Source organism: Panulirus ornatus, chromosome 30 (assembly GCF_036320965.1).
Source record: "Panulirus ornatus isolate Po-2019 chromosome 30, ASM3632096v1, whole genome shotgun sequence".
In the NCBI taxonomy this organism is placed as follows: Eukaryota; Metazoa; Arthropoda; class Malacostraca; order Decapoda; family Palinuridae; genus Panulirus; species Panulirus ornatus.
The window spans coordinates 8,542,501-8,569,825 of NC_092253.1; the positions used below are offsets into that span (position 1 = coordinate 8,542,501).

The 27,325-nt window shown below is 42.9% G+C and overlaps 1 protein-coding gene across 10 annotated transcripts in view; it reads right to left on the bottom strand.

Moving 5' to 3' along the window:
- The window catches only part of jar (Myosin heavy chain 95F jaguar), a 119,968-nt gene extending 100,117 nt beyond the window's left edge, over positions 1-19,851 (bottom strand). For 2 of the 10 annotated variants that reach the window (XM_071679706.1, XM_071679697.1), the window contains exons 1-3: positions 19,725-19,845; positions 14,757-14,789; positions 9,038-9,061 (exon numbers count right to left, since the gene is read on the bottom strand). In XM_071679706.1, the coding sequence (XP_071535807.1) occupies positions 9,038-9,061; positions 14,757-14,786 (54 nt within the window). In that variant the 5' untranslated portion in view covers positions 14,787-14,789; positions 19,725-19,845. Of the gene's footprint in view, positions 1-7,622; positions 7,647-7,843; positions 8,145-9,037; positions 9,062-14,756; positions 14,790-19,724 lie in introns of those variants that run through there. The other 8 variants (XM_071679708.1, XM_071679701.1, XM_071679707.1 and 5 more) reach the window with 6 other exon arrangements.
- Positions 19,852-27,325: the final 7,474 nt, after the last annotated feature.

A 27,325-nucleotide genomic window follows, 5' to 3' on the forward strand; every position in this document is an offset into this window, starting at 1 on the left:
ACCTGAGGAGCGGCAGGGTGGGGAAGCCTCTCTCTCTCTCTCTCTCTCTCTCTCTCTCTCTCTCTCTCTCTCTCTCTCTCTCTCTCTCTCTCTCTCCGGGAAACCTCAAACGAGCTGCTCAATACATATCAAATATGCACCATTATCGACCACCCTCGCCCAGAAGCATCGACCAGGGCCGGCACACACACACACACACACACACACACACACACACACACACACAGCACTTAAATCACACGAGGACAAAATCTCACCAGAAACACAGGAGCAAATATATGTCACGGGAGGTGAGAGAGAGAGAGAGAGAGAGAGAGAGAGAGAGAGAGAGAGAGAGAGAGAGAGAGAGAGAGAGAGAGAGAGAGAGAGAGAGAGACCTGATGCTAAACCCTCTCGTCTCCGGCACATTAACAAGCCTAATCACCTCCCCCCTCCCAATTCCCGGCGTCACTCGGTGTTCATCAACGACCTAATCACCTTCATAAACAAGGCAATGACCATGTCTGTCGCGACCCATGCGTGGCTCTCACGGCGTCAGAGACACGAGTGTGAGGATCTCTCGCACTCAAATCAAGTCAAGAGAGAGAGAGTGCGTGCTTTCGCGGGGGGAGGGGGAGGGGGGATAAGGGAGTGCCTCGTTTTCGAGGGGGGGGGTGTCTGGCTGAGGTGTTGGAGGGGGGGAGGGGGAAGAAGGGGGAGGGTAGTGGATGTGGGTGTGTCAGTTTGGGGAGAGAGAGAGAGAGAGAGAGAGAGAGGGGGGGGGGAAGCTGCTCGCGATCCTATGCTGGGAAGGAGAGTATACGATGTATGCTGACGAGAGTATACGATGTATGCTGACGAAAGCGTATGTATATACTGACGAGAGTATATGGTGTATGCTGAAGGAGATCATATGGTGTATGCTGAAGATCATATGGTGTATGCTGACGCAAGCATACGGTACATTCAGACGAGAGCAGATGGTGTAGGCTGACAATAGTATAAGATATATGCTGACGAGAGTATACCGTGTATGCTGACAGTATACTATATATGCTGACAAGAGTACACCATGTATGCTGACAGCATACCATACATGCTGACGAGAGTATATGAGGTATGCTGACGGGAGTACACCGTGTATGCTGACAGAATACCATAAATGCTGACGAGAGGTTATGAGGTATGCTGATGGCGCCCGACAACACACAGGGAGGGAGCCCAGCACACAAATAGTCTCGTGACTTTCAAGCTGGACGCGCCATCTGAATGGAAAAGCTTCGGTCGCTAGGCTGGCTCTCTGCATGACGGGACCCCCGTCCCTCCCTCACTCACTCACTCCCGTAACAGGCTGCCCGCGAGCCGCCTCCGCCCCTTATGTTTCTACCTGGTGAGGGAGGAGGAGGAGGAGGAGGAGGAGGAGCAGCGGAGGAGGAGCAGCAGCAGCGGAGGAGGAGGAGTAGCAGCGGAGGAGGAGGAGGAGCAGCGGTGGAGGAGGAGGGGCTGCTGCTCCTGCTACTGCTGGTCAGTAACACGGGCGTGGTTCGGGGTATATAGGAGCAAGTGTATCGGAGAGAGAGAGAGAGAGAGAGAGAGAGAGAGAGAGAGAGAGAGAGAGAGAGAGAGAGAGAGAGAGAGGTGCATAACATCACTTCCAGCACCTCGCTCGCCCCAGATTACGTCACACCCGGCGTTCAAACGATACAAGAAGCGAGTGCCCACTTGGCGGACACCACACACCTGACACCTACACACCTGGCACCCACACACCTGACACCCACACACCTGAAACCACCCATCTGACACCAAACACCCACACACCTGAAACCACACACCTGACACCCACACACCTGAAACCACACATCTGACACCAAACACCCACACACCTGAAACCACACACCTGACACCCACATACGTGGCACCTACACACCTGGCACCCACACACCTGTCATCATCCTCCACACATCGTATAAGACAGCTAACCGGATCTCACGTTTCAAAAAGACAGTTTTCTCGACGTGGTCATTACAGCACAGACCATAAGGCGGCTCTGCTGTTACTGTCATCACGTTTTTCTTTTTATACATTTTTCATCCAAAAGACATAAATAAATTGAAAAAAAAATAAAATAGATGCGGAAATTTGATGATCCAAATTCACAGTCGATTTAATCAATAAAAATGATAACAATAATAATAACAATAATTATACTACTACTACTACTACTACTACTACTACTACTACTACTAATAATAATAATAATAATAATAATAATAATAATAATAATAACCATAATAATAATAATAATAATAATAATAATAATAATAATAATAATAATAATAATAATAATAAACGCCTGTGTATCCAAATGCTTCCGAACAGACCCTGCTGGGCTGAGGCACAGACCAGCTAGTGCGCTGGGGTACGTCCGTACACCACCCCGACACCCACAGATGCCAGCCACACTTCCGCTAACACCCTCCTCGACTGTGTGTGTGTGTGTGTGTGTATGTGTGTGTGTGTGTGTGTGTGTGTGTAATAGGTAGAAAGGCTACTCAGCGTGGAGGAAGGGCGGCAAGGCAAGCCAATCAACTACCAGCAACAGCTAAAAAGTTCACCACAACAGCCACCTACCACCACCCTGACCTCCACCACACATGTTGCTCCTCATTATGCACAGCACAGTTAATCACCCACCGTCAAGACCACTTATGTACATGGGGAGGCTCTGGGTTGGCTCCCACTACCAGCTGCTGGTTGTGCATATGGGGGAGTCGGGGGGGTCGACTGGTTCCTCTCACCCACCTACCACTAATAATGTAAGTGGGAGGGCGGATTACGTGGGCACCACTGACTTACAGGAGGACTAGTGATGTCGACGGGTTCCTCTCACCCACCTACCACTAATAATGTACGTAGGAGAGCGGATTACGTGGGCACCACTGACTTACAGGAGGAGTAGTGATGTCGACTGGTTCCTCTCACCCACCTACCACTAATAATGTACGTGGGAGAGCGGATTACGTGGGCACCACTGACTTACAGGAGTAGTGATGTCGACTGGTTCCTCTCACCCACCTACCACTAATAATGTACGTGGGAGAGCGGATTACGTGGGCACCACTGACTTACGGGAGGAGTACGTGATGAGGGAAGCTGGCCTCAGCATATACCCCGCGGTCCCACACCCCCACTACCTTAGCCTACGTAGGCGCCACAGTGTGTGCCTGGCTGCTAGCATCAAAGCTAGTTCCTAGTTCTCTTCTAGCTCGACGGATGAGGTCATATACCTACAAACTTTAGGTGTGGATGTGGGTGTGGGGAGACGCAATTCCAGACAGCCATCCCCTCCACACTAGGCCAGGGTACGCGCGAGGAAGCTTTGGATCCATTTGGTGTGCGTATCTGAGGGCGAGAGAGAGCCACGAACCATGATGCCCAACCTATGTAATAACAACCCCACTGGGGTCTGACCAAGACCCTCTGTGACACCCCCGTAACTCCCTCTCTGCGTTACAGCTCACAGGACGAGCCCAGGGTGCGCCGCCACACATCTGCCGAGGGCTACCGCCACGAACCAAATCATCTCGTACACAGAAATTCCCGAGACCAGGCCCTTGTTACACGAGTCCCGACCATCGTCGTGGGCGTGACGACACCAGCCTGGTCGAACCTCCCCAGACCTGGCGACAAAGACGGTCCACGCCACGTGGTTATTGTATAGCGCGACGTCGCTCGGAGCCAGACGCGCCCTTCAGTCAAACAGACGGGGACATTAAAGGGCTCCCCGTGCACCATCTCCCTCCTCGAAGGGTTTTTGTTTTTTAATTTTGAAGACCGTGCCACAGCAACGGCTTAGGGCACTACCGACGGGGGGTGTGTCGAATCTGGTGCAGGTGGTTGGGGGGTGCGCCAGAAGGGCGTGGGTAGCCAGGGGCGTGTGTGTGTGTGTGTGTGTGTGTGGGCCAGGGTCGCGTGAGGCAACAGACGTCCATACAGCAACACGCTGGAGGTGTACGTCCTCTTTAAAACCGTCCACGTCTCGCCCCTCCTGCATCGCAGACGATATTTGCAGCAGCACCTGCTCTCGCTACACCGACGTACACTCTCTCTCTCTCTCTCTCTTACTCCTTATCCCCAGGAACGACCTCCTCCTCCTCCTCCTCCTCTCCATCCTCAGGGACGACCTCAACCCCACCCAACTCCTCCTCTCTCTCTCTCTCCATCGTACTCCCTTCCCCTCACCAGACCCCCACGACCAAGAGACGAACCCATCCCTCCCCCACGAGACCCTGCCAGGCTAACGAGGACAACACCTGGTCATGACCACCAGCCAGCCGGCCTGCGCTCAGCCTCCTGACCTGACCATGACGCCAACCAAGGGTACGGCAGTATGACCCTCGGGTACAGCGGCTCACTCTCTGACCAGACTCGTTATGGGCCAGGCCCGGGGAGGGGGCTCTCTCGAGCCGTCGCCGTGCTCTTGGTGGTCCTCACTGGTACCACAACAACTGGTACCACACCTCTCCCACGATACCACAATAACTGGTTACCCCTCCCCCCCTCCCCTCCACACGCTACAACAACTGGTAACCCCCAGCCCCCCACCCACACTACCACAACAACTGGTACAACCTACCCACACTACCACAACAACTGGTACAACCTACCCACACTACCACAACAATTGGTACCCCCTACCCACACTACCACAACAACTGGTACCCCCTACCCACACTACCACAACAACTGGCTCCCGCTACCCACACTACCACAACAACTGGTAACCCCTACCCACACTGCCACAACAACTGGTACCCCCTACCCACACTACCATAACAACTGGTACCCCCCACCCACACAACCACAACAACTGGTACCCCTATCCACACTACCATAACAAATGGTACCCCCTACCCACACACTACCACAACAACTGGTACCCCTATCCACACTACCGCAACAAATGGTACCCCTCGACACTACATTATTAGCCTTACGTGCTAACCAACAGCACCACATCAGCCTCCGTTCATGCCAACGTACGACCTCCAGACACCAAAGGTGCGTCGGGGAAGGAGGGAGGGAGGGAGGGGAAGTCGTCAACGACCCTCTCACACTGCCACTAGGACCCCGAAGACGAACACTCAGAAAGCAGTGAGGGCGAGAGAGCACCACGCAATCCTGATATACAAAAAGAAATATCTCTTCGGTTTATATCAACTGTTACAATTCTTTCTTGTGTCTCCCCTGATGATGTGATTATTACACGAAAGTGCACTTGGGAACTTATCGTGTTTCATTTTCCCCCGTGGACTCATAGGAATGACTTGATCATACACTCAATTGTGATCCTTTCCAATATATATATATATATATATATATATATATATATATATATATATATATATATATATATATATATATATATATCTTAGCGCGGCGGGAGTACCACAGGAGGAGATCCTAACACAGGAAAGTACGTACACTCCCATACCCATCTGCGTCTCCCGCCTCTCGCATGGTGGCGTCCATAAGCACGGACAAATGGCCTCATGTGCAGACACCCACTCCCTGGCGTGTGTGTCAGGCAGAGTGCGCGGACACCACACACAGCCTGCCATGCACGGCCAAGCCCCCCCACGGACTACTTTATGGCTCACCTTGACCACTTCGCAATGCCCTGGTTCAGCCCAGTGACAGCACTTTCCCCACCAAATATATACATGTATGAGAAACTTTCGTCTACATCGAGAGGTATTCTGAACACACCTACGACGAACAAGAACACACCTACGACGAACAAGAACACATCTACGACGAACAAGAACACATCTACGACGAACAAGAACACACCTACGACGAATAAGAACACACCTACGACGAACAAGAACGCATCTACGACGAACAAGAACACACCTAAGACGAACAAGAACACATCTACGACGAACAGCAACACACCTACGACGAACAAGAACACATCTACGACGAACAAGAACGCATCTACGACGAACAGCAACACACCTACGACGAACAAGAACACATCTACGACGAACAAGAACACATCTACGACGAACAGCAACACACCTACGACGAACAAGAACACACCTACGACGAACAGGAACACACCAGCTCATTACGATAACCTCATCCACCTCCTCGACGTCTCGGAAAACACTGTTAACTGATGTTCCCCCAACACCGTACCTGCCCTGGCCTGCCCCATCCAGCCACACACACACACACACACACCTCTGGTGCCAACCAACCCTCCGCCTCCCCCGGCGTCTTCACCGTGTATCATGACTACCTGCCGTAGGTCACAGGAACTTAGAGAACAACACACACACACACACACACACACACACACACACACACACACACACACACACACAACACTGATGCCGAAGGGACGCCATACGGCGTGTGGACACACGGTATGTACCCGTCCAGGGCGAATGACGGTGGGTGGGTGGGTGGATGGGTGTGTGTGTGTGTGTGTGTGTGTGTGTGTGTGTGTGTGTGTCCCTCTTCTCATGACAATCATCTCAAGGGAAGGACAACACTTGTACTGAAGACAGCCCCATCTACATACACAGCCGACAGACAGACCCCTTCTAACCACGATACCACACACCACAGCACGTCCTCCCTCCCACGACGATATCCCACCGATAGAATCACACCAGCCGCTGCTATCGTCGGCTAAACAACCCCCCACCACCCCTCACAACAGCACAATACCCCCTGGTATCGTCGGCTACAACCCAGGGACAGTCGGAGTCACCAACACTTAACTCTCACGCTACCACCTACCACCACCAGCAGCACGGTTGTTCTACGATATCCTCCTACAGACCACGAAAGCCGTCCAGACTTAAGACATCTTTACGGGCCGGAGGTGAGAGTTCTGAGAAAGAGAGAGAGAGAGAGAGAGAGAGAGAGAGAGAGAGAGAGAGAGAGAGAGAGAGAGAGAGAGGAGAGCTTGAGAGAGAGGTGAGAGGAGAGGTGAAAGGAGAGGTGAGAGAGAGAGAGAGAGAGAGAGAGAGAGAGAGAGAGAGAGAGAGAGAGAGAGAGAGAGAGAGAGAGAGAGAGAGAGAGAGCCCATAAGGGTGAGAGTGAGGTGAGCGAGGGGTGAGAGTTACCTGGGAGAGGGTTCAGTCACCCGCCAACACACACACTCCCTAGGGGCCATGGTCTGATTGTCGTGCCCCCACGCTACAGCCAGCTCACACTGTATTATACTGTATCACATACGGTATAATACATGATGCGATTTACAGCTGTCTGTTCTACATATACAGTATAATACATGGTACGATTTGCAGCCGTGTTCTACATATAGAGCATAATACATGATCTGATTCACAGCTGTCTGTTCTACATATACAGTATAATACATGGTACGATTTGCAGCCGTGTTCTACATATAGAGCATAATACATGATCTGATTTACAGCTGTCTGTTCTACATACATAGCATAATACATGATCTGATTTACAGCCGTCTGTTCTACATATACAGCATAATACATAATCAGATTTACAGCTGTCTGTTCTACATATATAGCATAATACATAATCCAATTTACAGCCGTCTGTTCTAATCATGGAAAAAAACTGTAAACTCGCAAACAAATTACCTTCTCCATCTGTGAGCTGTAAAACAAGCATCACTCCTTGTGAGGAAAGAGGACACGTCTTACACAATATCCACAAAAAAAAGTCAATCAAACAACTACTTATTTACATGTATTGTACGGTGTAAATGGATATCGTCACTCTGTGTGTATGTGTGTGTGTGTGTGTGTGTGTGTGTAAATGCACAACGGACTGGAAACCTTAACGCGGTACTACTACTCACCGGCTGAGGGCAGTCCACCTGGCCGGCAGGAGAAGGTCCTCCAGGTGGAGGAACCGTACCACTTCAGTACCACCACCACCACACACTCCGCCTCTTGCACGGAGCCACCACCACTGTCACCACACACCACCGCCACCACTCACCACCACACTACACACACCACCACGCCACTACACTGGAGACACGGACGTAGGTGTACACACACACACAGACACAGAAACACGGAGAGTGGGAGAGGAGAGAGGAGAGCGCGTGTGTGAGTGTGTGTGTGTGTGTACTGCAGGGATCACGCGCGCTCACTACCTCCCCGTCCGCCAGCACCAGCCTGTCAAGACTCCCCAGCCACACAACCCCACCCTCCTCCTCCTCCTCCTCCTCCTGCTGACCTCCCCCAACACACACACACACACACACACACACACACACACGAGGGGTAGCAAGAATTCCCTCGTGTCAGCCACTGTCACATACATGCAAACGTTCACCTGTTTTTGAATTTACACCGCGTCAATAAGACGGGGGGGATGAGAGAGAGAGAGAGAGAGAGAGAGAGAGAGAGAGAGAGAGAGAGAGAGAGAGAGAGAGAGAGAATAGTCTCGTCGAGGAACTTCTCGTTCCAGAGAGTGGGGGAAGGGGTCCAACATCTCTCTCACCCCCACCTCTGCTCCTGCTTGGAGTGTAGCCTGGACAATGCAGGAGACCACTGGAGAAGCGTGTACACACCAGGGCAAATATCAAGCGTTTACAGTATTGATATTTTCTACGGCCAACTCCTACAATACTGACAGGTAAGAAGCACACACACGACGCACTACTACTACTACTACTACTACTACTACGACTACTACTACTACTACTACGACTTCTGCTACTGCGTTAATCTCCTGAGCACAGTGGTACGACCCTTGAGTACGACCCTTGGGTACGACGGTACGACCACTGGGCGCGAGGGTACGACCCTTGGTCACCGGTACGACCCCCTGAGCGCGTAGGTACGACCCCTTTTTGGACATGATGACCTTGAAGTCTCTGACCTCGCCCTCAATGACGCGAGGTCAAAGGCTAGGTCGATCGACCCCAGAAATCATACCGCCGTTACTCAAGGGTCGTTACGGCCGTGCTCATGGGGAGGGTGTGGTGGTTCAGAGCCCCCAGCACCCACGGGACCAACAGGCAATAAAAGGAAAACCCTACCTCCAGCTGGGGGTTCCCCTTTGGCTGTGAAATAAACACATGGTTGAGAAGTCGACAAACAGCATAATGAACATGTACTTCAAATCATCATCATCAACAAGTACAGAGATACATGCACAAATACACACACACATTACAGACACAAGCATGGATAATGAGGGCATTATGTAAGCTACAACGAGATGGAGGAAAAAGGGATCATGCAATTGCTCAAGTCTCAGTGACTTGCTTGGCCAAAGAGATGAAAAAGAGCAGTATAGACAGATATCAAATCGTGGAGACGAGACACACACAAAAACCCTCAACCATCTCTATGGCAACGTCGACTGGGAGGGGGAGACATGGAACTCAGTGGCCAGGAACCAAAACGCGTTGTGTTGAGAGGCAGGCAGGCTAGGCGACATTTGCAGTGGAGGAGCAATGAGCGCCAGGGGGGGGGGGGGGGGGAGAGTGGATGGGACCGACCTCAAGCCGTAAATACAGAAACAATAGTGTAAGAGAGAGAGAGAGAGAGAGAGAGAGAGAGAGAGAGAGAGAGAGAGAGAGAGAGAGAGAGAGAGGGAAGGAAAACCGGTGTGATGAACGATGTCATACAGCAGGGGAGTTTTGAGACGAGCAGTGGCGTGGGTGCTGACGACACTCCACAGCCAGCCAGATACCATGGTGTAGAGAGAGGAGCATGGGACCCAGTACAGCAAGACAAGAGAAACAAGGAATCCTTGAAAAAGAAAGATAAAAAAAAGAATATTGCCGACGAGACTGCTTCAAAATCCAAAACTATTATTCCATGAGTTCCATCATCAGCCACCTGTCAGCTAAGGAGCAGGTGGTGATCAGGATAAGGGAGTCGGAGGGAGATATTTGTTATGGATGATGTAAGGATATGAGAGGAACTGAAGAGCAAGTTCGAAAGTGTTTCCACAGTGGGAGACACTCCAGCACCTAACACCAGTGAGGCGGAGAGTGGGGAAGAGGTTGTGGAAATCGCTCAGATATTTAGAAGAGATATTATAAGAATATAAAAAAGGACTTGACCCATACAAGGTTCATGGTCCTCATCAAAATTCATCATTATGTACCCAAGAGAGGTGTGTGTGTGTGTGTGTGTGTGTGTGTGTGTGTGTGTGTGTGTGTGTGTGTGTGTGTGTGTACACCTGACAGACCACCTGAATTACAGTTCAAGATGTCACTGGAGAGAGAGAGGCATAGAGCCAAGGGAATGGAAAAGGGCAAATGCTACACCTATATATAAGGAAGGAGCCCAGGAACAGGAGCTGATGATACAGGCCTGTCTCCCTAACAAGCGTGGTGTGTATGGCTCTGGAAAACATGATCAGAAATCAAGTGGATGACATTATACCGGGGAGAAGTTTCCAGAGTGAGAGGCAGCATGATTTTAGGGAAAGGAGGTCATGTGTAACTAACCTCTTGACGAGAGAGTGAACTCAATCCTGGACAAAAGGGAAGGCTGGGGTGACGGACTGTCTGTTTATGGACCGTCAGGAGGCATTTGACACTCGTACTACACAGGAGGAGGATTAATGAAGCTGAAGGGGGGTAGAACTCCTTTGTGGCGAGAAGACTAGCCCCAGTGGGAGAGAACAAAGGACGCACGTCAAAGGAGCCTTTTCCAAGTGGGTTCAGGTGACCAGCGGAGTGCCACAGGGTTCGGTTCTGGGACCATTACTCTTCATCTACAAAGATGACTTGCCTGAAGGTTTAGAATCCTTCCCGAATACGATGATGCAGCAATCATGAGGGAAGTAAAAAGCGAGGAAGGTTGCCCTTAGCCTACGAGAGACTAAATTTGGTCTGAAACATGGTTGACGTAAACATCAACCCTAATAAATGTACTGAGGATGGGACAAAGCGAAGGACAGCTTCATTATGAGAAAGAAAGCTTCACGATTCTCTATGTGAGAGACTTGGAGTAAACATCGTCCCTAACCCGTCCACAGAGTCCCATATTAAGAGAATAGATCTACGGTGACCAGGTGTCTGCTGGCGAATATCAGACTAGCTTTCAGGCATAAGGACTTCAAAAAAATCATTTAGCAATCTATTCATAACCAACATAAAGCCAAAACTAGAATATGCTTCTCAGGTTTGGTCGCCGCATGTAAAGAAGCACAAAAGAAACCCGTTGAGAGAGTACAGAGAAGAGCAATAAAGATAAAGGAGGAAGGGTGTGTGAAGAGGGAAGGCAAGGGGCCCACCCCACAGCAGCTAATGACCCAGAGACTCCTCACAACTCCTCCACACCCACATACATTACAAGCCTCAAAGTCCAACCTCCCCTACAGTGAAACACGGAGAGGAAAACGAATCAGAGAGAGAGAGAGAGAGAGAGAGAGAGAGAGAGAGAGAGAGAGAGAGAGAGAGAGAGAGAGAGAGAGATCGCTAGTCTAAGTCCCTAAGGAACTTAGTAAACCCCCAGGGATACAATTACAGTTTCCTTACACCACACACACACACACACACACACACACACACACACCTCTCTATATTCCTAATTTTTTTCTCATCTTACAAATTCTGTCTCTCTAGATACATTCTTACATAACAACCATGAGAGATACAGGCCATATCTAGAGCAGTTTAACCCCACCCCTATCACAGCCTATCCCCCCCTCCCTTCTTCCTTCCTCCCTCGGCCATGCCCAAGCTCAAAAACCCGGGAGGTGAAAGGGAGGGGGTATTCCCTCCCTCCTCCTCCCCCTCTCACGGCTGTGTGCCTCCACCCCAGCTTCCCCCACCAGCACCCCCCGGGCCAGCAGCTGACCAACATCAACCGGAAGTTCACCCTCCAGCCACCCACCGCCACCGGGAGGGGAGACTCACGCAGGCGGAAACACATGACGACCAGCGTACCTATAAACAAGGACGAACACACAAACACAGGATTAAGCAGTCTGACACACACAGAAACACTTTATATATATATATATATATATATATATATATATATATATATATATATATATATATATATATATATATATATATATATACACGAAAGGCATAAACACACTGACATGCACATAGTTCACGTTTCTCGGTGTCATCTAACAGGATGGAACATTGTTGGCACCATCATCAAATCCTCCAGTCACCACCATCCTTACACTCTCTCCTACTCTGAAGTTACGTGAATGACTTAATTGAGAACAACGGAACGTGTTCACGACCTTGGGTCTTCCTAACCTCACTCATGCCATCCCCACGCTCTACCCTGTCCAGCTTTCTTCATCGACCACAGAGTTAGGACTACTTAAAGGCGGTGTAGATATCATCCAAACTAACTCCCCTTCCCCCATTCTAATCATCAAGAAACGATGAACACATGGCTAGTCCTCCTCCCGATTCTCTCCAATCCATCATCACTTGGACCTCATCCCACACTGCAACATGTATTAAGCTTCTGTACCATCACCACATTCAACATGAGATCCCTCATTGCTACGTTGCAACTCAGCACCAAAACGCATAAATCCCATAAGAGCTCGTACGGACCGCAACAATACAATAGCCCCATCACAACCAATGGGGAAATCATCAGCGATCTGCTGTTGACTGAACACTTACAATATCTCCTCCCCCAACACACTCCAAACACCCATGTTTATCATCTGTATTCCCACGATATTCTTTTGGATATGAACTGCAGTCAACACATATACACAAGGTTAAGGATAACACATAATAGTAATCGCATTATCTCTCTCTCTCTCTCTCTCTCTCTCTCTCTCTCTCTCTCTCTCTCTCTCTCTCTCTCTCTCTCACCTCCTCCCGGTAGATGGAGAGCCCTAAATACACTTCAGTGATCATATACTTACTCTCGAGGCACCACATGAAGAAAATAACAGTAACTGGCATACCACAGGACTCTCCCAACCTTACAAGGGCTCTCAATGTGTCCTCTACCATTGTTCTGCCACCAACCGTGACTTAATGGCCTCCTGAACCAAAGTCATTAATCAGTGACGTTCCTGATGACCTCAATGGAGTCGAATAAAATCCTCTCAAATGAGTTTCTTGCTATCACATAAGCTAATGGTAGTATTACCAAAAAAGACCTTACTAATGACCTTCAACGTGACTGCAAGACTTCCTTAAAATTCAAACGAGTCAGGAGCTCTTAAATGAGCTGAGGTCAACAAAAATGCCAGAAAAACTATAAAGGATGTGACAGAAAGAGGAAAAGGAAGTTAGGAATGGTTAAACAACAGAACAAATGTCCAACCAATGAAAAAAAAAGTGGGGTGGGTGAGGTGACCAGAATCAAGGGAAATGAAAGTATTATCAGGTAGAAACGAAAATTCAAGTAAGGATGAGAATACAAACTTGGGGAGTTTAGGTCATGGCTATTATAGCCTTCCTGGCAGTGGGTACTATATAAATTTTCAGATAAAATGCTTGAACCTAATGACCCTAGGGGAATGGATATTCATAGAAGTACATCAACGCTGACTTGATTTGCATGTGTACACTGCTGCATATTTCATGGTATAGTGAGCATGCACACAATGAGAGGATGAAAGCTAGTAATCTGTCCACCACAGAAAAGAAAAATAAAGAGGGGTGACCCGATTACAGCCTTCAAGTTTCTAAATCAGCTTGACGACTGTCGATAATGAACAGTTCTTCGTTAGATGCAGAGCCACAGTAACCAAACACCATGACAAGAAGCTTGTTAGAAATTACTGTTTTAGTGGAAGTGTTTTGGATGGATGGAATAAATCATGCAATGCATGAATGCTCCAGTATACAAATGTTTAAAAGGTTACATGATGGTAAAGAAAGTTCAAGCGAAGTGGATCTAGACCATGTGTTGAGCTCTTTCCCTGTACTGTACATTCCATTAAACATTCAATTTGCTCCCTGACAACCTAAGAAAATACTTTCTACAATAAAACACATATGCCTTGCCCTTATCAACTTAAGTACTGTATGATTTGCAATTTTTTTCAGGAATTGCTAAAACAAACTCCAGTGCTGACCATAATTTCATTCAGTGATGAATGCTCTTCATGTGTAAGTAAAATCTGCACGCAAGAACTCATGTGCCTGAACAGTACAAATGCATGCCTGCTTGTTAGCTTAAGAGGGCAACTCTAGTGCAGTGTTTTCACAGGCTCCTACCTAATGTTCCTATTGACCACTTCTACCTAAAAGTGTCCACCTGATGTTCCTGCTTAATGTTTCAACCTACTTCTACCTAGTGCTCCCACCTAATGTACTGACCTACTACTTCTACCTAATGCTCCTGTCTCATGTTCCTTCTGACTACTTCTATCTAATGCTCCTACTGACTATTTCTACCTGTTGCTCCTACCATTTTGCCACAAGTCAGGGTTAACATATAGTGCTCTCAGATTGAAAATCTGTCATTACAAAGAATAAATTGTTTACGTTAAGTGTTGTCAAGTGCTATGTATGACAAGGAGAGATTCTTTGTTTGTGGACTGAAAGCCAGCAGGCCATGTATGGGTGAGGCAAAAAGAAAAGACAGCTTCCTGGGTCAGAGAAGAACAACTCAAGAACCACTTCAGTGTTGACTCACTTTGCAGCCATTACTAACCCTCCCAATACCTAGGTATTTTAACTTCTTAAATCAGCCATAGCAAAAGGATCTAGTTATGTACCAATTTCTCAGTACAGAGTAGTGCATACAGATATACCATTCAAACATGCAGTACCTTACATCCCTAAGACTTACCTTACAAGGGCCCTTTTCAATCAGTGCCATGACCTGGTGGGATAAAAAACTGAGATCAGTTCAGATCTTTCCACTAAATATTAAAAAACAGACTAAACAAGGACATCGTATCATCAAATTTGGTTTTCCTTACAATCAGTGCATGTTACTTTACCGTTTTGTTTGAAAGCCTTTCAAAACTTAATTACAGTTAAACATGTGCTTGTTAGTCATGTAACGCTGAAAAACAAAGAGCACCATATTCTGAATGATGTTTGGTATTTTCAGATCATCTATAACACAGTCAAGCAGTCTCCACTATAATCAACTTATAAAAAAGATAGAAACTATGTTAGCATCATTTATCAATATAAATTCAAGAAAAAGGGAAACAATTTATATGGTATTCATCAGTAAGAAACAGTAGCTAGCAATGAGCAGTCTACATAAGTTTTATGAAATAAAAAAAATAAATGCATTAGCTATGATTTTTAACTTAAGACTGAGATAGTTTTCACTGGAATAGTACATCTTTTGATAAGCAAACACATTTAACCACTACAAACAAATAATGAACAACTTATACAAATAACAAGAATGAATTTGCTTAAATAAAAATGTCATTAAACAAATGGGTGTTCAATTTCTTTCAAGATACAAATACAATTCCATCAATCTAATACACAGCACTCTTTGTTCTTGCAAAGTATATTTAACTAAACCAACTGCTCATTTAACATATTAGAAGTGTAGTAGTTATGGTAAATTAAATGTAAATGAGTGGATACACATCTTGGGTAATATCAAAAACACTTGTAAGTTCCATGGCCAAAGGTGGAATTTTCTTTTAGTTACAGGCAAAGTTCAAAGTTACACCTTTTACAAGGAGCACAATTCAGGCAAAATCCAAACTAAACTTGTGGGTCTTTTGCCTTCAGCAAGGTAGCACCAGGAAAACAGACAAAAAAGGCCACATTTCTTCACACTCAGTCACTAGCTGTCAAGTGCATTGCATTAAAACCACAGCTCCTTATCCACATCCAGGCCCCACAGACCTTTCCATGGTTTATCCCAGACATTTCACATGCCCTGGTTTAGTCCAATGGCAGCACATCGACCCCCGGTATACCACATTTGTTCCAATTCACTCTATTCCTTGCAGGTGTCTCACCCTCTTGTAAGTTTAGGCCCTGAATACTCAAAATCATTTTCACTTTGGGCCAGATATAAAAAATGTTAAGGATAATGGATGTGTTGTAAATGAAATGCCTGAGAACAATCTGTGGTGTGTAACAAGGATAAATTGACTATGAAATGACAGAGAAAGAAAGACATGTATTAGTAGGAAGAGTATGGTTGAGAGTTGATGAGCATGTGCTGATATGGTCTGGACATATGAGGATAAGTGAGGAGAGACTGATTAAGTGGGTATACGTGTTAGAAGTGGAGGAGACAAGGAGAAAGGAAAGACCAAATTGGAGATGAAAGGATAGAAAGATGCTCTGAGGTATTGGGGTCTTATTACACAATAAGATGTGAGTCTGGCATAGGATAAAGCAAACTGGAGCAATGTGGTATGTAGGGGGTTACTTGTTCTCAAGGGGATAACCCAGGGGATATGAAGCAGTCATAGCAAACATAAATAAGGTCTGTGGGGCTCGACTGTAAGTCAGGAGATTAAACTTTAATACATTATTCATGAGAGCTAAAAAGTGGATAAGAGCTAATGAGGACATTCTTCATCTGTGCCTGATGCTACCTTGATACGTTGGAAAGGATGAACAAGTATGAAAAACTTATTATCATTATTATCATCAATATCACTATCATTACTGAAAGCAACATACTATCAATGAGTTGAACTAGGATATTTGAAGTAGTCAGGGGCATGGCTATGGATGGGTACTCTGATTTTGGTGCATTGTAAATGACAGCTTGAGAGCTGATGTGACGCTTATGAGGCCATTCTTTTTCAGTTCCAGACACTACCTCATAAAATGGGAAATGGTGAATAATTACGAAAAAATATACATATTGTTGTAACTATCATTATCATTACCTTTATCTGTATATTTATTATACTTAATAGCTGTTTCCCACGTAAAGAGGTAGCGCCAGGAAAGAGACGAAGAATGGCTCATCCACTCATATACATACATATAAACATAAACGCCCATACACACATATACATATAAACATATCAACATATACATATGCACATACATACACATACACAGACATATACATATATACACATGTACATATGTACATTACCTTTATTACTATCAATATTGCTATTATACTTATCATCATTATCATAATCATATAATACAGCCATTTTTGTTAATACATATATATAACAATTTACTTAACAAAAGATTTCCTTAATGCAAAGTATGAAAAAATCATATAAATGCCAGTGGGGTGTAGTGGTTAAAATTTACTGAAAATCAGTTACATATTGGCCTGCTTGGGTTTGAATCATAGATACGACAGTCAGCCTGAAGCTAATCCAGCTAGTCATCCTCCTCTCAAGGATAGTCAACAAATGGTACCTGGCTTGGAATGGGGTATACCTGTATATACATATATGTAGCATATGGAAGAGGCCTATTTTTAGGGCCATTTCAGCTACCACAAAAAAAAAAAACATACGAATACAGAACCCTTAAATATCTACACAAGAATGCCACAATCAGATTTCTGTTCACAATCAATGTTCACAATCAACAGTTGAACAAAACAAAGACATAAGAAACAGGTGTTCCTATACAAATCCTGCTGGATTCCATCTTTTTTAATGCTACCAAAAGAAATATGGAAATTTCCTAATAAATGCAACAACTTTCAATGGAAAGGTCAAATAAGATGCAAAAGAAATGTAACCGGATAGCTTACCTCATGCTAACAAATCAGCAAAATTATCTAACCCAAATATATTTCCCTAAAGTTTCTTACTAACATCTCAGTGGCTTAAAATCTAAGCAAAGATTATCACACCATATGAAAGACTCTCTCAAAGGTTTTGTCAACACATTTTAAACGTACCACTTCATGTTTCAACAGTAGCATTCCTGAATATCCCAAATTAAAGGAACCATGACTAGTATGGCAACAAAAAGTTTGCAAACACAAAAATCTGAGAACATATGAAGTGGTTATTCTGCTGCATGCAGGAACTAATGGGTCAAAATGCATTTAGCCAAAACTATCTAACTTCCTTGCAACACTTTATTTCTAGATTACTGGACTTCTTCCAATCAGTGAGAATCAGACATATACAAACTCTGATGGACATAAAGATGATTTCAATTTCACTAAGTTTAGCAGGAGTCATCAGAAAGCTCTTACCTCTGAAGTGTAGAGCTACTTATCAGGTTGAAACTGTCAAACCAAAAAACCTTAACTGACCCATAACCTGAGTGTTGTCCCATCCCACCTGATCCCAGCCAAGCTTCAACGTAACCCAAAGGCGGATAATAGTTCAAATATATATACACGGTAATGTTCCAGTTTAGTCCTGCCGCTCTGTTAACTGTAACTCATTTAATTCATAACGAAAGTTATAATTTGCAAACAGATTACACCTGCGGAATGTGACTGAGATAATTTCTTTTCCTTATCCTGTCATACTACATAACCTAATATGTAGTGGGGACAGCGATGAAGACATGGAATATGCAGCATGAAGTTCATTCATCAAAATTTGGTGAAACACTTGTATAAATCAATATAACCTAAAACTCCTAACTTCCCCTTGCAACTAGTATTTACATAAATTTTTATGTTACTTGAATACTACATGATAAGATATTATTATAAGTACATGCTGGCCACTGTTTGCATTCTTGAAAATACAAATAGATTCTGCTGATAATTCTTTCACATCATTCAATTGTTAGTACAAGTTTATCAAAGGGAAAGTAACTAACATATCACAACAAATCAACAGACCCTTTGATTTCCCATCTTCTCCTAGTTGCCCACATCTACCTTGAATTTCATCATTACAGTCTAAATAAATCAATGGTACTTTGTCAGTTCCATGATATCACCTGATTAGTGAATCCAGTGGCATCCATCTGTGTCCACAAGAATACAAACAATGTTAAGCAAATACTTATAAAATGAAAACCATATCATTTACTTGTTTTTTCTGAATATGTGGTAAACTGTAGATGCTCATGGTATCTTGGTTAATTTCCATACAATCCACTGTTGTAGAAAAGTGCTCTACCTAGCTACTTTTATATTACTTAACCCCCTATATTCCCTGGGCTTCTTTCACATCATTCGCCAATATCAATCTATTTAATACTGTAGGATAAGTAAAAAATTATCCTGATCGTCCTTCTCTGGTCAATCCTTCAGCTACCCAAGCCCAAACCCATATAAAAGTACATTCCATTCCACAGCTAAACAAAGTTCACAATACTGAATAAAGTTCACAATACTGAATTACAGTTTTATCATTTTCTACCTTAGGACCCAAATGTTTAAGAATTTATGCGAAATTCCAAATGTTTTCATAAGCCTACAACATACAATAGACTGCTGAGTATCTATTGAGGATTTTCCATGAAAAAAAGTTTTCGTCTCAGTCATATGCCTGTAATGCAGTGACAATGCAGTAATACATGAGACAAGTTTGATAACAAAAACCCACGTCTTATCTTCACACTCCAGTGTGTCCGGCTGCTCCTCAGCCAAACATATTGTTTACCAACAATTTTCTTAACAGACAATAAAACGTGTGAACTATAAATCATGAACAACTCCTATTAATCATCCTGTATTTTAGAATGATATTGATTCGTACCATACGGTTCTAACCTCAGTCCTGGTATTACATAATCTGGTTCAAAATGTCAAATCTGCCGCAACTTTGAAACAGTCATGGCTGGACTTACCCTTTAAAGGAAATGTTTGTTTAACGTAGATTACCTTAGCGAGTATGATCCAGCGTTAACATGGCATCGTCAAACTCACCTGGCTAAACTGGAGAAGTCGTCAACCAATGTTAGAGTCGTCAAGAGATTCGCGCCACGCCCAAAATTGTTTAAAAACCCGCCGTCACCTCTGTCACATTTGTTTACTTTAAACAGGTGTTTCCTGTGGCTCATCGAGGGATAACATCTTATGAACTTCGTTGAAAATATAAGTTGCAACGAGATTAAACGATATTTAAATAATATCGTACAATTTAGTTTAGAAAGAGTAGATATTTCTATTACGTCAGCACTTTTGTCCTGAACAAATTGGCAACAAATGAAAAGATGTAAACCCTAATGGTCGAGAGCAATAGGATTGATGAATCATTCAGGATTTGCTTTCATGAATCATACTGTATTTTTAGGTTGCATTGTACTGAATAAACATAATTTCTCATACAGAGTTTCATACGAACGAACAAAGACTGTAATATGAATTGACCATCGGAAGAGGCCAAGAAACAACTTGCAGGAAAATAACCATTATGCCTTACTTTTGAAAGTGATCAGATTTCTCCAATTCCCTTGCTACTAACAACGATAATGAGTATTTAAGTTAAAAAAAGATTCCCATAACCAAGTCAGTCTATCTTCTTCACACTTATGTGATGAAGACTTAAGAATAACTGAGGCGACCCCATTCTGGCTGAGGCTTAACTTATACTGTCTTAAGCAACTTATTGTATATAGGTTATCTACATCATATCCTACAATTAGGAATTTGATTATATCTCTACTTTTCATGACTCAGTCAAATCATTATATGAGAAACGTGCTTGAATTTTTCATTACGTATATGGATATTATTGATTTCAATCGGGCGTAAACTTTGGCGATGGCATATTCCACTAGTGATGAAATATATTGCTATGAATTAAGATGTTATATACAAGCATAAATCTCTCGTTAGGAAATATGGAAATATGTATGGCCATCCATTGTACGTGGTGCAATGTATTTCCTTTTTTTTAAAGTAGGGCATAAATCATCTTGAGTTTGGGTACTTTGTATGAAAACAATATGTTAACATAATCTGTTTTTCAATATAAGTTGCCTTTTGATTACTTACCGCTTTGATCATGAGCATTATGTAAAATAATCAACATGGTATTTCTAGTAACATAACACTCACAATATTATCAATGTGGATGACTGTCAAGGTTTAATCAGATTTATCTCAGTGTTCATTATAGCCACAAAACTATTCTCCAGGGGAAAACATAGCAGACAGGGAGGAAAAAAAGTAATTTCACGAAGTGTAAGGAGGTAAAAAAAAATCCAATTCCTCTTAATTCACAGCAAATTTCAAATAAAGCCTGCAAGTGTGTGAGCCATTACAGCTAGTTAATACAACTATTTTCTAGGATTTCAGAACTTGCTGTAGTGTAAGAATGTAAATGTGGTTTGAGCAGCTGGAAAACCAGCAGGAAGAATTAGTCAAAGATGTCTTGCATTTTGAAACTCACAAAGAAATATACAGTACCAATGGAACGGCAATGATTTACAATTTACATTTATCTGCCACATCAATAGCTATGGTCATTAGGGGTATGTATCCCTTACAAGAAGTACAACAAATAAACCATCACACTTAGTTTAATGTGTAACAAGGAAACATCTTAAAACTATACTGTGTATGGTGCAGAGTATACTGGTTTCTATTTGGAAACCAGAAATACTAGACGCAGTACAGTTCTCTTCTACTACAGTAAACTGCACTCATAAAAGGTTTATGAAATTTTGCTTGTCTCTAAACAGCATATTGCATAAATCACTCAGGAGAATTAATAGAAAAAAAAAAAGTTGATTGGCAAGAATTATATAAAATGGCACCTATAGCTTTAGGGAATTGAAAATTTAAGTATGGGCCATGCAGGAAGCCTTCATGTTGAAGTACTCAACTACTTCTGTTAAAGTTTTCTTCTCATTTCTATTGTCGAGGTGAAACCTTAGTTATCAAGTTAAAAAGGGGTTAAAAAAAATAAACTATGTGATATAATGACACAAGAACAAAGATAAAGATGAAAAAGATATATGGATAAAACTATGATGAAGATGAAAAAGATATAATGTGAGAAATCATTAGAAAAGCAAACAGAAGAAAGCCTCACAAGGTGCTAAAATCATAGAGTATATGGCATTTCAGATGTTAGTAAAGATCTACAATAGTTAAGTTGATGGGATGAAGTAGGCCCCACAACACTCATTCTCTCACTCTCATATTTCTTGTATTCACTCCTACCAACCCTAACATAATCTCAGGATGTGCAATAAGAGGAGATTCAACTGCACCACATTAATTTCATCTGTCTGTCTTTAGGGGGATACAATAAAAAATCAGTAAAGCCATCTTTCCTAGTTTATTCACCTCTTCCTGCCACAATAATGTACTTTGTTGGCTTTTAAAAATCAAATATCACAAATAAAAGTTTGAATCAGTCTTACTACTATTGGTAATAGTTATTCATACTCTGTAACATACCACTGGGAAAGTAAGGTCATCTATAAATCGGGCAATCTGCCCCTTGCCATTCTGCATGGTTAGGATTTAGGGACCTCAAATCTAGAAATATTAATTCCCAAAAAAGATACAGTACATGACTGTATGCACTTGTTCCATTTCCCATAAATGGGAAGGGAGCTAAAAGATAACAGACAGCACTGTGCACTGAATTAATGCCATAAATGGTAGTGATGGACAGGATGGGAAGAAACGGAAAGGCAGAAATGTAGCAATGAACTCAACTGTCATTAACATACAAAACTGGATGACATTAGGAGGTAGACCACAAACTTTATTAATGGTATTGTAACTCTCAGTGATCCATGATCTAACACGTGTTTGAGTAATGGGAATATAAATGTACACATCTGTGTAAACTGCAGGAAAACATCCACTATTAATGCATTCAACACAAATATTCTATTTCTCCAACACTTATCTGCTTCAGTATAAAGATGACAAGCAAGTCCTGTATAGCTCACTTAATCATCTCACACAGCTCACAGCCAGAGTTTCTTTTATCATTACTCCATCCTAGTGTGCAACATCTTCCCTTTCATTAGATGAAATACTAAGAAAAATATTCTTATATCATGACTAGTAATACAACCCACTCATGCTAAAACCTTATCATTGTGATGAAGAGGTCAAAATGCGACTTCACTTCTAAAAATACAGGTTCTGAAGGATGAGACATCATTTCTCTACTGCAGGCTGAGCCTTGAAAGTATCTGAAAGAGGACTTGCCTGGGGGGGAAGACTACTCTACCTCCAAAAATGATGTGTATCCCAAGGATTCAACTCTTGTGCCCCCCCAAAATATAAGATGGCAACAGATGCTTGGTCACAAAATTTAACAACCATGCAAGAATCTAGAAATTATTTTTCAAGGTGAGAAGGGGATATACGGGAAAGAGAAAATAAATTTACGCTCACAGGTAAATGCTTACAACAAATATATGAATTTTCATCACTCAAAATCTACATCTCTCTCCAGGGACAGAGTCCTATGAGCATTGAAGGCATACCTACATGAAGAGGGAGAGACTAGAAATGAAATTAAACAGAAGACCTATCCATAATGACAAATGAATCCCACTTTGGACCATCCTCTTCGTCCAAAATCACACAATGGAGTTCAACCAGATCCAAATAAAGGTATTACTGAAAAGGTCATCTGTATGTCTCTAACAACCAATTCCTCAAAATAGCCAACTTAAAAACCATTATCACAGAGTTCTAGCACAAAGCTATTGTTGTGAAAGGAGAAAATTCAACCAGACATGAACCTTCCTGAAAAATACATTAAGGAGTCTGGAGATAGAAACAAATCTTCAAAGAGATTTTCTGTAAAACCTATGAAATCTTCAAAAAAATCTTGATTGGATACAAAAGATGATGTTCCTTAAGATATTTTTCAGGGATGTATGAAAACAGATTCATTCCTGAATTTAATCATCTCATTTTTACCAAGACATTTTGAATTTATATTTACTCATAAAAGATGACATTCAAACTACAGTAAATTCCCATGTCTGAGTAACAAGAAATTCAGTAACTCCTTCCTGATCCTAAAGGCAATTATATCAACTAAAAGTTGCTGAAGTGCCATACTGCCTGTACAATTAAAAGGAAGTACAAGATGCAAAATTATGTGGGGTGGGCAACTCCTCTATATGTACATTTGGTCTCCCCTTTCTCCTTATTCCCTCAACTTCTATTCCTCTAGACATACATTTGGTCTCCTGCTTCTCCTTGTTCCCTCCACATCCTCATTGTTGTCTTTTCCTCACTTATTCTCTACATATGTCCAAACCATTTCAACACATCCTCTTCAGCCATCTTAATCAAACTCTTATCATATCATATCTTTCTCTTACCCCTAAAGCAATTACTTAATCAAATCACTTCACATCACATATTGTCCTCAAAGATCTCATTTCCAACATATGCACCCTCCACACATCCTCATATATAGCCCATGCCTTGCATCCTTATAATATTGATGGGACTATCATACCTCGAAACATACCCATTTTTACCCTTCCAGATAATGGTCTCTTTCTATATGTTCTTCAATGCTCCCAAAACTTTGCCTAGAGCCCAACCTATGCCAAAGACTCAAAAAAAAGATTTATCATACAAAGCAAAACAACAAAATTGAGTTATCAGTTTTTAGTGCAGGTAAAATACATGAAAAAAAAACATGCAAAGTAGCAGCACACTTGAAACTCAGGCCTTACTCCAACACATCTTAGTGTTGCGCTGATGAAACAACTACAAAAATTCAACACATTCTCAAAGTATTAGAAATGGACAAAAATTATTTTTGAAGTGATTTTTATCAATGTTCCATGAATGTGCTTGAAATTGTAAGGTTGCATTTATTTTTCATAAATGAAAAATTCAAGAATCACATCAAAAAGGAGACCTTACCGAGTTAAGGAATTTAGGGTTAATAATCTGATCTCAGTAATCTTCTCAATACCAGGCTACAAAAAATAATATCAAGTTCCACAGCCAAAGACTCTTATACTTGGTCTTATGTGAAGCCATGGTATTCCTGGATTAATCCTTGTCAAGAAAGACTACATAAAATCTCTAAAATAATTCAGTAAACACTGTATACAAGAATTTTTTTTGTGTGTCATGTGTTCTAAAAACTTCTTTTTATAATGTTTGAAAATGCAAAACATGAAAATTCCAGAACCCAAAAGTTGAAGAATCTTATGACGAGGGAATTGGCATATAGGTAGTCTTGTGTTCTCCTGCACCAGAGCTGTTTTACCCACTTTGGGGCTATTATCCATTAAACCCTGAAATTCAATCAGTTTAAGAATCACTCTATGAACCTCCTGCACCAGAGCTGTTTTACCCATTTTTGGGATATTACCCATTAAACCCTGAAATTCAGTCAGTTTAAGAATCACTCTATGAAATTCCATTATCAGATACAAAGGATTATCAGAAAACAAAAATATCCAATTTTAAGTCAAGCTCTTGACCCTACTACCTTTGAATAAAAAACCGAAGATACATGTTGGTAAGGTGTTGGCCATCATACTAAAGAGATCCAGTGATGGATTTATTCCTGCTTACAGGATCCACCAGAAAGCAGCTCTTCCCAGAGTCACATTGGACGGCATAGTCCCTGAGCTCTATATGGTGTCAGTCCAAATTCTGCAACCTGTTTTTTCCAATAAAGAGAGGGAAGACCATAAGTGAGTCCATCCTTTTCCTCCTACTACTTGTAGTGCTGCCTTGAAGCTGCAGGAATCTCTGAACATGGGGTCCTTGGGGATATATAATAAAAAAAAATTATAATATTCTTTATCTCTGAATTTTGCTACCTTGCTAATGCCGGAGACAAAGTATAATAAATAAAACATAAATAAATTTATTAAAAAAGGGGGTGACTGTATTGTTGACTGGTTGGTAAGGTTATTTAATGTATGTATGATTCATGGTGAGGTGCCAGAGGATTGGCGCAATGCATGCATAGTGCCATTGTACAAAGGCAAAGGGGATAAGAGTGAGTGCTCAAATTACAGAGGTATAAGTTTATTGAGTATTCCTGGTAAAGTATATGGGAGGGTATTGATTGAGAGGGTGAAGGCATGTACAGAGCATCAAATTAGGAAAGAGCAGTGTGGTTTCTGAAAAGGTAGAGGATGTGTGAATCAGGTGTTTGCTTTGAAGAATGTATGTGAGAAATACTTAGAAAAGCAAATGGATTTGTATGTAGCATTTATGGATCTGGAGAAGGCATATAATAGAGTTGATAGAGATGCTCTGTGGAAGGTACTAAGAATATATGGTGTGGGAGGCAAGATGTTAGAAGCAGTGAAAAGTTTTTATCGAGGCTGTAAGGCATGTGTACGTGTAGGAAGAGAGGAAAGTGATTGGTTCTCAGTGAATGTAGGTTTGTGGCAGGGGTGTGTGATGTCTCCATGGTTGTTAAATTAGTTTATGGATGGGGTTGTTAGGGAGGTAAATGTAAGAGTTTTGGAAAGAGGGGCAAGTATGAAGTCTGTTGGGGATGAGAGAGCTTGGGAAGTGAGTCAGTTGTTGTTCGCTGATGATACAGCGCTGGTGGCTGATTCATGTGAGAAACTGCAGAAGCTGGTGACTGAGTTTGGTAAAGTGAGTGAAAGAAGAAAGTTAGAGTAAACATGAATAAGAGCAAGGTTATTAGGTACAGTATGGTTGAGGGTCAAGTCAATTGGGAGGTAAGTTTGAATGGAGAAAAACTGGAGGAAGTAAAGTGTTTTTAGATATCTGGGAGTGGATCTGGCAGCAGATGGAACCATGGAAGCGGAAGTGAATCATAGGGTGGGGGAGGGGGTGAAATCCTGGGAGCCTTGAAGAATGTGTGGAAGTCGAGAACATTATCTCCGAAAGCAAAAATGGCTATGTTTGAAGGAATAGAGGTTCCAACAATGTTATATGGTTGCGAGTCATGGGCTATGGATAGAGTTATACGGAGGAGGGTGGATGTGTTGGAAATGAAATGTTTGAGGATAATACGCGGTGTGAGGTGGTTTGATCGAGTAAGTAATGAAAGGGTAAGAGAGATGAGTGGTAATAAAAAGAGTGTGGTTGAGAGAGCAGAAGAGGGTGTATTAAAATGCTTTGGTCACATAGAGAGAATGAGTGAGGAAAGATTGACAAAAAGGATACATGTGTCAGAGGTGGAGGGAACGAGAAGTGGGAGACCAAATTGAAGGTAGAAGGATAGAGAGAAAAAGATTTTGAGCGATCGAGGCCTGAATATGCAGGAGGGTGAAAAGCATGCAAGGAATAGAGTGAATTGGAACGATGTGGTATACCAGGGTCGACATGCTGTCAATGGATTGAACCAGGGAATGTGAAGTGTCTGGGGTAAACCATGGAGTTTTGTGGGGCTTGGATGTGGAAAGGGAGCAGTGGTTTCAATGCATTATACATGACAAATACAGACTGAGTGTGAACGAATGTGGCCTTTCTTGTCTTTTCCTAGCACTACCTCACGTGCATGCAGGGGGAGGGGGTTGTCATTTCATGTGTGGCGGGGTGGTGACAGGAATTAATAATGGCAGCAAGTATGAATTAAGTAC